Raw genomic sequence first — 13,122 nt, forward strand, 5'->3', positions numbered from 1 at the left:
TAATTTCAGGGGAAAACACACACAAAAAAAAGAATTTTAGTGCAAATACAATATTATACCCAATTTTTTGGTAAAATGTACGGCTGGCATATGCATTTTTGCTGCAATTTTTCTGTTCTTTACAGGACATGTGTGTCAAAAACACACCGCAGGTGCATTTGTTTGTGTTTTTGCCACATTTTCCATTGATTTTAATGGGGAGGGGCGTTTTTTTTTTTTTTGTACAACAAACCTTCACCAAAAACGCAGCAAGCAAGATTTTAAAAAACGTGCGTGACCCACAACGGATCAGTGTGAAGAGTTCCATAGGAATACATGGTCACACATTTTTTCTTCCACTTTTTTTTAACACAAAAGCAGATGAAAAATGGAATCGGTGTGAAACCAGCCTAAAAGATGAGGTTGTTTAACAAATTGAAAAGGAAAACTAAAAGGAAATCGGTATCAGGAATGCCAAGTTTTAAAGCGGAGCTCCACCCAAAAGGGGCAGTTCTGCTTTAAGGACTGCTCCCCCGCTCCCCATTAAGGACTGGCACCTTTGGGGAGCGGGTACCCGAATTTGACAATTACCCTCTTCCACTTCCGGTCCGATCGCCTAGGCGATCGGAAACGGAAAGGTGTCCTCCCTCCCTGTACTCGCGCATGCGCAGTGGGTACCTGGCTGTGAAGCCGCAAGCTATCACAGCCGGGTGCCCACACTGAAGATGCCGGGATGGCCGGTGAAACGAGCTGCGGGGGACACACCACGGGACCGAGGGACAGGTAAGTGGCTGTTTTTTCAAAGTCAGTAGCTACAGTTTTTGTAGCTGCTGACTTTTATTTTTTGACAGCGTGAGTGGAACTCTGCTTTAAACTTGTGGATGGCTATGAAATGGCAAAGAACCCAATACTGTCTATAGGCCAATCCCTAAAAGCGTTTCCAGGTTGTCAATTTACAGTTTAGGGCTCATGTACACTGCGGCTGATAAACTCACGTTTAGGAGCTTTTCTGCGTTTTTTTTCAGCAGCCCCTGAACTCTCCCTAATGTTCTCCTATGTGTCCATGTACACATCGTCGTTTACAGGCATTTGAGTTTACAGTCGTTTTTTTAACGCAGAAAACTTGCGTTCAGCAGTCAGTTTTATCAGCGTTTCAAACACAAAACTCTTGTAAACGCAGCAAATCGTGCATATCTGACAACTTATGGGGCCCCCGGGCAATAGGGGATCATGGGGCCCCTGTGTCCTTGCCCAAACTCAAAAAAGCCTATGAAAAAGGTACCAGGGGCATCTCATGGGTCCCCCTACTGACCCCGGGCCCTCGGTAGTGCCCGAGTTTCCAAATGGTCAGTCTGCCCCTGGTCCTGCCGGAGTAGAGAGCACACTCCAGAGCTCTATGAAGCCCAAATCACTTTCATCTGAAAGCCAACTTTTTAAAATTTATATCAATTTCTGCAACTGTTACAAAAAAAAAATTGATATCAGTTTCAAGACCGCAGCATCCATGAGCTCACTTTAACCCACGGGTGTCAAACTGGCCCTCCAGCTGTTGCCAAACTACAAGTCCTATGAGGCATTGCAAGATTGACAGTTACAAGCATGACTCCGAAAGGCTGAGGCATGATGGGACTTGTAGTTTCGCAACAGCTGGAGGACCGCCAGTTTGACACCCCTGCTTCAACCCGTTGTGTGCCATGCCTTTTAAAAAAAGTTCCTTGGTAAACATGGGTTTAAAGGTGGATCTTTAACCCTTTCTTTTTCCATCTAAACCTTGGTAAAAAGTCTTGGCTATACATACACTTGAAGAATGGATATTCAGATTCTGGGATAAGCCCAATAGATAATGGAAAATCATCAAAAGATGATGGACAGACAAAGAGATCATCCAAATGTTAATTTTGAGTTATCAGTTTATTTTTTAATACTTTACTGTCTTCTTCCAGAGCAACACCCGCCTCTTGGACTGGTTAGATCAGTGCCGTTTGGTAAGAACAGGCAACGCTGCTGTTGACGCCCATTCCCTGCCGTCTACGCTGGAGGAGGAGTCAGCCGAGCTGGTGGAGCAGTTCAGAAGGCAGGGCCTACAGCAATATCATAAGATCCTAAAACTGTGCCAAGCCTACAATGTTCCCCTTACAGAAGAGCTGCTGGAAGAAGGTGGGCACTAAAGATACTGAACCTTGCTACAGGTAACACCTATTGGACTTCTTCTGGGATCCAGTGCTGGGTCTCTTCTCCAGCGCTCAGTCCTCAACATTTCCTGGTTTTACCCGGAGCAGTGGTGTCATGGCCAATAAGGTGACAGCTATCCTGGTTGGTGCGGCTTTTAATTGGAATGTGATCCTTGGTTCGGCGTTTAGCCAACCACTTTCCTTGCTGTACTTCTTACCTGTGTGTCTTCTGTGCCCGACGCCAATACGCCAGTCTGCCTGAGACTCCAGTTTGCCAAGTACACGGAGTGCCTCCAATGCACCACTAGCACCTTATATCACCAATGCACCCCTTGTGTGCTCCATCACTCTACTGCACCCCAGAACATCTTGTGTCATCTAGTGACTCCAGTGCACCCTTGGACTCCAGTGTGGCCAGTAAACCAAAAGTGTCTCCTGTGCACCCAAGACACCCAGTGTACCTTTTGATGCCATACCACGCCAGTGCACCCCATAGCATCTTGTGTGATCTAATGACCCCAGTGCACCCTGGGACTCTAGTTAGGCCAGTATATCCAATGTACTAAGTGTCTCCTGTGCACCCAAGACACCCAGTGCACCTTGTGACACCAGTGCACCCCATAGCATCTTGTGTGATCTAATGACCCCAGTGCACCCTGGGACTCTAGTTAGGCCAGTATATCCAATGTACTAAGTGTCTCCTGTGCACCCAAGACACCCAGTGCACCTTGTGACACCAGTGCACCCCATAGCATCTTGTGTGATCTAATGACCCCAGTACACCCTGGGACTCCAGTTAGGCCAGTGTACCGAGTGTCTCCTGTACACCCAGTGCACCCTATGACACCAGTGCACCCCTGTTCACCTTGCCACTCCAGTCCACCCCTGTTCACCTTGCCACTCCAGTCCACCCCATAGCCTCTTGTGTGATCTAATGACCCCAGTGCATCCTGGGACTCCAGTGTGGCCAGTATATCCAGTGTATCTCCTGTACACCCAGTGCACCTTGTGACACCAGTGCACCCCTGATTGCCTCGTCACTCCAGTGCACCCCAGAACATCTTGTGTCATCTAATGACTGAAGTGCACCCTGGGACTCCAGTGTGACCTGTATACCCAGTGTACCAAGTATCTCCTGTGCACCCAAGACACCCAGTGCACCTTGTGACACCAGTGCGCCCCTATTCACCTTGCCACTCCAGTGCACCCAACAGCATCTTGTGTGACCTAATGACCCCAGTGCACCCTGGGACTTCAGTTAGGCCAGTATACCCAGTGTACCGAGTGTCTCCTGTACACCCAGGACACCCAGTGCACCTTGTGTGCCTCATCACTCCAATGCACCCCATAGCATGTTGTGTGATCTAATGATCCCAGTGCATCCTGGGACTCCAGTGTGGCCGATATAGTGTATAAAGTGCCCTGTATACCCAGGACACCCAGTTGTACCTTTGTGGGCTCTGTCACTCTAGTGGACCCCAGAGAGTCTACTGTGATCTATTGACCCCAGTGTGTCCCTTGGACTTCAATGCACTGTAGGGCATGCTATGTCAAATAGGGACCCTAGTGCACCCCAATGGTGACAACCAGTGTGCCCCATGACACCAGTGTACCCCAATAGTGTCAATCAGTGTGCCCTATGACACCAGTGTTCCCCAATAGTGTCAATCAGTGTGCCCTATAACACCAGTGGACCCCACAGCATGCTGTGTCAAATAGCGAACCCCTTGCGTCCCTAGGACTCCAATGCACCCCAGGGCACCTCATGACTCCAGTGCACCTCAATAGTGACCCCAGTCCACCCCATGACTCCTGTGGCAGATAACATCCAAAGCACGGGGTCTAAGTGACAGTTGGTCTTCACCAGAGCTCCTGAAGGTAGAGATGGGCCAGGTTACTTTGCTGTCACCAGGTTGTGTTCCTCAGGATCAAAGAATTATCAGATCCAGCCAGGGGTCTTGGCAGGAGGCAAACAAGAGATTAGTCAGGTCCAGGGCAGAGGTCATGCCAGGCAGCAGGAAGTAGAGTAGTCAGGTCCAGGCAGGAGTCGAAGGCAAGCAGAAATGGAGCAGACAGGTCAATCTGGGTCAGCAACAGTCAGGTGATCTTATTGGTAAGTATTATATCTATTCGCACAAGGGTAGATGGCAATAAGACACAGCACCCGCCAAGATCCTGGATACAACAAGCATCATTTTGGGGAACCGTAACAGCCAAACCCCTTATCACATGGGTTCGCATGCAGAGTTCTAGTACTGAGGAAGAGTGGGGTGGGTCTGACCAAGTTAGTTTGATCACAGGGTAAACAACTATCAATACCACCACCTATGCACCATTCTGAACTGAATCTGCACTTTTCATGCAGCTTTATTGTATCCTGGAGACAAGCTGGTTTGTGAATCAGGAGATCAGCTTCCCCTCCGACAGCCAGGTGTAGGACTTTCATCCAAAGACAGATTCGCGAGGAAGAGCTCTGCAACAAAAATGTCCAAAGGAAGACACAGCGTGGACGAGGATCCCGACAGTTACCCAAGGCTCTGGTGAGCTGCCCTGTGCAATCTGGAGTTGGAGTTAAAAAAAAGCTACATAACCCGTAGTCTCTGACCATCTCTTCTAGAATTCCTGTAGTCACTGACCATCTCTAGTGGCATAGCTGAAGTCTCTGACCATCTCTTGTAGAATTCCTATAGTCACGGACCATCTCTTGTGGAATTCCTGTAGCCTCTGACCATCTCTTGTAGAATTCCTGTAGCCTCTGACCATCTCTTGTAGAATTCCTGTAGCATCTGACCATCTCTTGTAGAATTCCTGTAGCATCTGACCATCTCTTGTAGAATTCCTGTAGTCTCTGACCATCTCTTGTAAAATTCCTGTAGCCTTTGACCATCTCTTGTAGAATTCCTGTAGCAACTGACCATCTCTTGTAGAATTCCTGTAGTCACTGACCATCTCTTGTAGAATTCCTTTAGCTTCTGACCATCTCTTGTAGAATTCCAGTAGTTTCTGACCATCTCTTGTAGAATTCCTGTAGCATCTGGCCATCTCTTGTAGAATTCCTGTAGTTTCTGACCATCTCTTGTAGAATTCTTGTAGTTTCTGACCATCTCTTGTAGAATTCTTGTAGTTTCTGACCATCTCTTGTAGAATTCCTGTAGCGTCTGGCCATCTCTTGTAGAATTCCTGTAGTTTCTGACCATCTCTTGTAGAATTCTTGTAGTTTCTGACCATCTCTTGTAGAATTCTTGTAGTTTCTGACCATCTCTTGTAGAATTCCTATAGTCTCTGACCATCTCTTGTAGACTTCCTGTAGCCTCTGGCCATCTCTTGTAGACTTCCTGTAGCCTCTGGCCATCTCTTGTAGACTTCCTGTAGCCTCTGGCCATCTCTTGTAGACTTCCTGTAGCCTCTGGCCATCTCTTGTAGACTTCCTGTAGTTTCTGACCATCTCTTGTAGAATTCCTGTAGTTTCTGACCATCTCTTGTAGAATTCCTGTAGTTTCTGACCATCTCTTGCAGAATTCCTGTAGTCACTGACCATCTCATGTAGAATTTCTGTAGTCACTGACCATCTCTTGTAGAATTCCTGTAGCGTCTGGCCATCTCTTGTAGAATTCCTGTAGCGTCTGGCCATCTCTTGTAGAATTCCTGTAGCGTCTGGCCATCTCTTGTAGAATTCCTGTAGCCTCTGGCCATCTCTTGTAGCTTTCCTGTAGCGTCTGGCCATCTCTTGTAGACTTCCTGTAGCCTCTGACCATCTCTTGTAGAATTCCTGTAGTTTCTGACCATCTCTTGTAGAATTCCTGTAGTTTCTGACCATCTCTTGTAGAATTCCTGTAGTTTCTGACCATCTCTTGTAGAATTCCTGTAGTTTCTGACCATCTCTTGTAGAATTCCTGTAGTTTCTGACCATCTCTTGTAGAATTCCTGTAGTTTCTGACCATCTCTTGTAGAATTCCTGTAGTTTCTGACCATCTCTTGTAGAATTCCTGTAGTTTCTGACCATCTCTTGTAGAATTCCTGTAGTTTCTGACCATCTCTTGCAGAATTCCTGTAGTCACTGACCATCTCATGTAGAATTTCTGTAGTCACTGACCATCTCTTGTAGAATTCCTGTAGCGTCTGGCCATCTCTTGTAGAATTCCTGTAGCGTCTGGCCATCTCTTGTAGAATTCCTGTAGCGTCTGGCCATCTCTTGTAGAATTCCTGTAGCGTCTGGCCATCTCTTGTAGAATTCCTGTAGCGTCTGGCCATCTCTTGTAGAATTCCTGTAGCTTCTGGCCATCTCTTGTAGAATTCCTGTAGCCTCTGGCCATCTCTTGTAGCTTTCCTGTAGTCTCTGACCATCTCCTGTAGCTTTCCTGTAGTCTCTGACCATCTCTTGTAGCTTTCCTGTAGTCTCTGACCATCTCCTGTAGCTTTCCTGTAGTCTCTGACCATCTCCTGTAGCTTTCCTGTAGTCTCTGACCATCTCTTGTAGAATTCATGTAGTCTCTGACCATCTCTTGTAGAATTCATGTAGTCTCTGACCATCTCTTGTAGAATTCATGTAGTCTCTGACCATCTCTTGTAGAATTCCTGTACTCTTTGACCATCTCTTGTAGCATTCCTGTAGTTTCCCACTCTCCCTGTGCACCATACATTTTCCCCTGCTCCACTATGTGTCCCAACAGTGCTGCCGGCTTCCCTCCTCTCCTTCCCACTGGCTGCTGCAAGCACACAGTAGGATGGAGAGTGGGGGAAGGGTCCAGCCTATATGTCACATTTACCAGCCCCTTCCTTTTCTGAATGAACACAATGAGTGATTTGTACAAATCACTCATTGTGTTCATTCATAACTGAAGCCTCATTAGCAGTGTTTTTTTGTTTGGGGGGGCTGTTAGGTTGGCTGTATGGGGCCCCATGGTTTCTAACAGCAGCCCTGACTACAGATGACACTTATTGTCACTACAGTCTACGAGAGATATAAGAATCCCCAGAATATTCTGAGCCTCTGCTCCACATCTAACTCCCAAAAACTTGTATTTTATCTTCTATCCCAGGGGTCTCCAAAATGTCTAAATAAAGGGCCAGTTTTACAATTTACTAGTGCCCCATTGTTGATGTCAGTGGGAAGAACAGTGCCCCAAGGGCCAGATAAAGGCAAGAAAGAAAGGCTGCAATCGACCCCCAATGGGCCACGGTTTGGAGTCCACTGGTCAGTCCTCTAATTTGTCTCTGCCTCTTCTAACTCTCACTCAATCCTGTGTTTTCTAGTAGTGGCCCATACCCTCCCAACACCTACGTTGCCAGGGTGAAAACCAAGGTGAGAGGAAAGCAGAAAGCCGGGACAGAAACCCTGAGATGCTGGACGACATTGGAGCAGTTTCAGGAGATGAGTGGGTGAGTCAAATAATCAGAACAACGCCTGTGTCCCTCCATGTGTCGGACACCAACTGCTGGAGTATCCCTGGAGCTGACCCAGTACACCAGCTTCTACCTACAGTTGTGCTCAAAAGTTACCCTCCCCTGGAATGTTTGGCCTTGGTACACACACACAAGAGGACACACACGGGGTTCAATGGCAATTTAGTCCGGGTTCACATATGTGCGGGGCGGTATATCGCATGTGATTCGCACTGGAACCGCACCGCATTCCTGTACAGATCACATGCGATTTGTGTGCGGTGCGATCGCAGCCGTACATTTTGCCATACACGTTTGTTAGCTCTGATGTGGATGCACTGAGCGGGCTTTTGTTGCAGAATAAAATCTTTTATGGACTGTAAAAACTAGTGTGCCGCTCCCCACTTTTCAAGTTTTTAAGTCCCCAAAGACTTCTGCACATGTGAAGATGGTGGAGCAGAAAGGGAGCTGTGAAATGCGAAAGACCTAGAAGTGCAGTTCCTCTTTAACCACTTGGTTTTACCCCCTTCGTGACCAGGCCGTTTTTTTTTTTTTTTGCTATTCAGCACTGTGCTACTTTAACTGGCAATTGCTCGGTCATGCAACACTGTACCCAAATGAAATTGATATAATTTTTTCACACTAATAGAGCTTTCTTTTAATGGTATTTGATCACCACTGGGGGTTTTTTGAATTTTTTTTATTATATAAACAAAAAAAGACCAAACATTTTGGAAAAAAAAACAAACAATATTTACTACTTTCTGTCATAAAACACATCCAATAAAAAAAAATTTAAAAAGTCAAATTTGTTTTAAAATTTAGGCCAAAGTGTATTCTGCGACATGTCTTTGGTGAAAAAAAAATTCCCAAAAAGTGTATATTGATTGGTTTGTGTGAAAGCAATAGTATATACTGCGTGTGTGTATATATACAGTATAGTTTGTAGATGCTATAACTATATATATATATATATATATATATATATATACATATACACTGTGTATGTGTATGCATATATATACATACAATAGCTAAGCAAAGTAAGGGGTGTGTGTGCTGTGCTCTCTGTCTCCCCCTAGAGTGCAGTACCTGGCTCTGTGCGTGAACAACAAAGTACTGCAATTTTTTTATAGGGTGTGTGTAATTGCAGCTCACTCTGGTCACATGATCCTCTATGTCAGCCAGTGGTGGCTTCAGGGGAGAGGAGAGAGCACTTAACAGCGTGTCTGTGTATGCATGTACATGTGTATGTACATGTGTCTGTGCATGTGTATTTCTGTGTATGTACATGTATCTGTGTGTATGCGTGTCTGTGTGTGTATACGTGTGTGTGTGTGTGTACATGTTTCTGTGTGTGTGTATATGTACATGTCTGTGTGTGTGTACAGGTGTCTCTGTTTATGTGTGTTTGCTGGTGGCGAGTAACTCTTAAGGCCTGGTTAGTAGCTCAGTGTGTGTGTGTGTGTGTGTGTGTGTGTGTGTGTGTGTGTATGTGTGTGTGTATATATATATGTATGTATATATATGTATGTATGTATATGTATGTATGTGTGTGTATATATATATATATATATATATATATATATATATATATATATATTATAATGTATACAGTTGCAAGAAAAAGTATGTGAACCCCTTGGGATTACGTGGAGTTTTGCATGAATTGGGCATAAAATGTGCTCTGAATGTCATCTAAGTCACAACAATAGAAGAACACAGTCTGCTGAACATAATACTACACAAACATTAGATGTTGCCATGGTTTAATTGCACATAAACTGTAAACATTCACAGTGCAGGGAGGAAAAAGTATGTGAGGCCCTAGCTTAATGACTTCTCCCAGAGCTAATTGGAGCCAGGAGTGAGCCAACCTTGACTCCAATCAGTGTGATGATATTGGATGTGTTGCTGACAGCTGTCCTGCCCTTAAAAAACACACACCTGTTTTGGGTTTACTGGTTTCAAGAAGCACTGTCTGATGTGAACCATGCCTCGCAGAAAAGAGCTCTCAGAAGACCTACGATCAAGAATTGTTGACTTGCATGAAGCTGGAAAGGGGTACAAAAGTATCTCCTTGAGCCTTGATGTTCATGTGTCCACGGTAAGACAGACTGTCTACAAATGGAGAAAGTTTAGCACTGTTGCTACTCTCCCTAGGCGTGGTCGTCCTGTAAAAATGACTGCAAGAGCACAGCGCAGAATGCTGCATGAGGTAAAGAAGAATCCCAGAGTATCAGCTAAAGACCTACAGAAATCTCTGGCACATGCTAACATTTTTGTTGACACATCCACAATAAGGAAAACATTAAACAAGAATGGAGTACATGGGAGGACACCACGGAGGAAGCCATTGCTGTCCAAAAAGAAGATTGCAGCACGTTTGAAGTTTGCAAAAGAGCACCTGGATGTTCCACAGCACTACTGGCAAAATATACTGTGGACAGATGAAACCAAGATTGAGTTGTTTGGGAAGAACACACAACACTATGTGTGGAGAAAAAAAGGCACAGCACACAAACATCAAAACCTCATCCCCACTGTGAAACATGGCGGAGGGAGCATCATGGTTTGGGGCTGCTTTGCTGCCTCAGGGCCTGGACGGATTGTTGTCATTGATAGGAAAATGAATTCCAGTTTTGTGAAGAGGAGTGGTCCAAAATGACTCCAGATCGTTGTGCAGGTCTGATCTGCAACTACAGGAAATGTTTGGTTGAGGTTATTGCTGCCAAAGGAGGGTCAACCAGTTATTAAGTCCAAAGGTTCACATACTTTTTCCTCCCTGCACTGTGAATGTTTACATGTTATGTGCAATTAAACCATGGCAACATCTAATGTTTGTGTAGTATTATGTTCAGCAGACTGTGTTCTTCTATTGTTGTGACTTAGATGACATTCAGAGCACATTTTATGCCCAATTCATGCAAAACTCCACGCAATCCCAAGGGGTTCACATACTTTTTCTTGCAACTGTATGTATATATATATATATATATATATATATATATATATATATATATATATATATTGGAACTAACGCAGCTGTATAGGCTATACTGGTAATGGCGGTGTTCAGTGACTTGTAGTTGGACTGTGGTAGTGTGGCGGGCAATCTGGCGCTAACAGACCCTTGCTGGGAGGGACTCTAACTAGCTGACACTGATGTCACTAGTGGCACTAATACAGTGATCAGATATAATACTGTATGCTGTACTAATGACACTGGCCGGGACGGGGTTACATCTAGGGGCACTCAATGGGTTCACTGTGTGCCTAATAAGTGTAATGAGTGCTGCTTCTACTAACAGATCTGTCTGTTTTTTTTCTCCCTGCTTTTCAGAGAGAAGAAACAGCAAGATTGCTGTTCTGTGTACAGAGTTCTATGTGTTTGTAAACACAGAACTTTGTGCTATGATTGGACACTGCCGATTAGCTGGTTTCAGCCAAAATCATTGGCTGAAACTCGTGCTGCGTCCAATCACAGTGCGGGTCAGAGGTGGGATTGCGCATGCGCGCCCCAAACCGAGAAGAAAGCCAGCAGTGTTTATTGACCTTCCTGAGCCTGCACCTACCGGCAATTGGTTAAGAATGCACCCATTAAACTCGTTATAAGTGACCCATTATATCCACCTTCTTTTTTCATTTCTAGGAACCTGAAGAGGAAATTCCCCCATCGCTTCTTTACATCTGACGACAATGCATTCTGGCCCGGGCAGCTGGTGGAGAAACTCTGCTTCTACCTTCCGCAGGCTGCTGGATCAGATCCACACCATTCATTGACAAACAACCAGGTCACCCGCCCAGGATGAGACCCTCCATCTCCTCCTACCACCTGAGCGTTTCCTGTGACATCAGATGTCATTAAAGATTAAATCTGATCATTTGTTGCCTCCGCTTGTTCAACCATCATCATCATCATCATCATCATCATCAAATGTTTAAATAAAACGTTTCTGCTTTTATTACATAGACCTAATGATGTCATCACTGGGTCCCTGCGCTTCTCTATGCAGTGCAGGTAAATCATGGCTGGCAGGGTGCTGTACATGGCTTCCTGAAAACATCACATCCTTCTGCCTTGGTACTCCTCTCAAGAGCCCTCAGTCCTGATGGAAGCAGTGGACTGGCCCTTGGAAGTAGTTATGCAAATATAAAAATGCTATGATGGGTGGGTGTCGGCCTGGAGGAGTGGGCGTTCCTAGGCAGGATGTATTTGCATGCAGACCACCTGAACACCCGGTCACATTGGGTGCGACTTGGCATGCGATTTGCAAATTGTATGCCAAGTCAGACCCTATTGTTTGCTATTAGAGCGGTCAGGTCGGTGCGGTTCCGACTTGGTCAGAGCCGCATCGATTTCTAAAGTTTTCGTTGCGATTTGCATAGATATCTGTGTCAGACGTCTTGCAAATCGCAATGAAATTGGGAGGTCACCAGATTTTTTAATTGTGCGACTTCACTGTAAGTCGCACGATTTCAAAGTCAGGCTTGATGTGAACGGAGGGTAAGACTTGGTTCACACTGAATGCGGTTTAAAATCACGCGTTTTGTTTGCGATTTCTGAAGATTTGCTTGCAACTTGTAAAGATTTACCAGCGATTGCGTATCCATTGCGTTTTGCAGTGCGATTTCTATTGTAGTCTATATGTGAAATCACAACAAACTGCAGAAAACGTAATACAAGAACTACTTTTGAAATGGCGCTGCAGCAAATCGCACGTGTTAAGACACTCGCATTCATTAGATCCGATTTCAGGTACGATTTCAATTCCCAAATCGCGCCTGAAATCACGCTAACACCCCAGTCACATCGGGTGTGACTTGTCATGCGATTTGCATGCTATGCGACTTGCAAATTGCATGTCAAGTCGCACCCTATTGTCCGCAATTACAGCGGTCCTATGGTTGGAGCTGCACCGATTTCTAAAGTAGTACATGCACTACTCTGGGTGTGATTTGCATAGACCTCTGTGTCATATGTCTTGCAAATCGCACCTGAAATTGGCAGGTCCCCTGACTTTGAAATTGTGCGACTTTACTGTAAGTCGCACAATTTCAAAGTCAGGCTTAATGTGACTGCAGAATAAGTTGCTGGTCACATCGCTGCGATTTAAATTTGCGTGATTTGTGTGCAATTTCAGCGTGACCTTGGGTGCGATGTCTGAAGACTTTACACCCCGGTCGCATCCGGTGCGACTTGTCATGCGATTTGCATGCTATGCGACTTGCAAATCGCATGCCAAGTCGCACCGTATTGTCCGCAATTACAGCAATCATATCGGTGCGGTTCCGACTTGGTCAGAGCCGCACCGATTCCCAAAGTAGGGCATACACTACTTTTGGTGCGATTTGCATAGACCTCTGTGTCACATGTCTTGCAAATCACAATGAAATCGGCAGGTCACCCAAATTTTGAAATCGTTCGACTTCACTGTAAGTCGCACAATTTCAAACTCGGCTTTGATTTGACCGGGGTGTAAGTCACCGGTCACACAGCTGCAATTTAAAATCATGCAGTTTGTGTGCAATTTCAGTGCGATTTCAGGTGTGATTTCTGAAGACTTTAGTGCACACCGGTGCAATTTCA

The 13,122-nt window shown here is 45.3% G+C and overlaps 1 protein-coding gene across 1 annotated transcript in view; it reads left to right on the forward strand.

The window, feature by feature from the left end:
• Positions 1–11,497, forward strand: part of LOC149430754 (EF-hand calcium-binding domain-containing protein 12-like) — a 30,647-nt gene extending 19,150 nt beyond the window's left edge. Inside the window, 4 exon segments of the mRNA XM_089666013.1 lie at positions 1,923–2,136; positions 4,516–4,690; positions 7,404–7,529; positions 11,185–11,497. Of these exon segments, the coding sequence (XP_089522139.1) occupies positions 1,923–2,136; positions 4,516–4,690; positions 7,404–7,529; positions 11,185–11,344 (675 nt within the window). The 3' untranslated portion in view covers positions 11,345–11,497.
• The last annotated feature ends 1,625 nt before the right edge of the window (positions 11,498–13,122 follow it).

Source organism: Staurois parvus, unplaced genomic scaffold (assembly GCF_062004578.1).
Source record: "Staurois parvus isolate SC_StPar_1 unplaced genomic scaffold, SC_StPar_1.0 ptg002469l, whole genome shotgun sequence".
NCBI classification, from domain to species: domain Eukaryota; kingdom Metazoa; phylum Chordata; class Amphibia; order Anura; family Ranidae; genus Staurois; species Staurois parvus.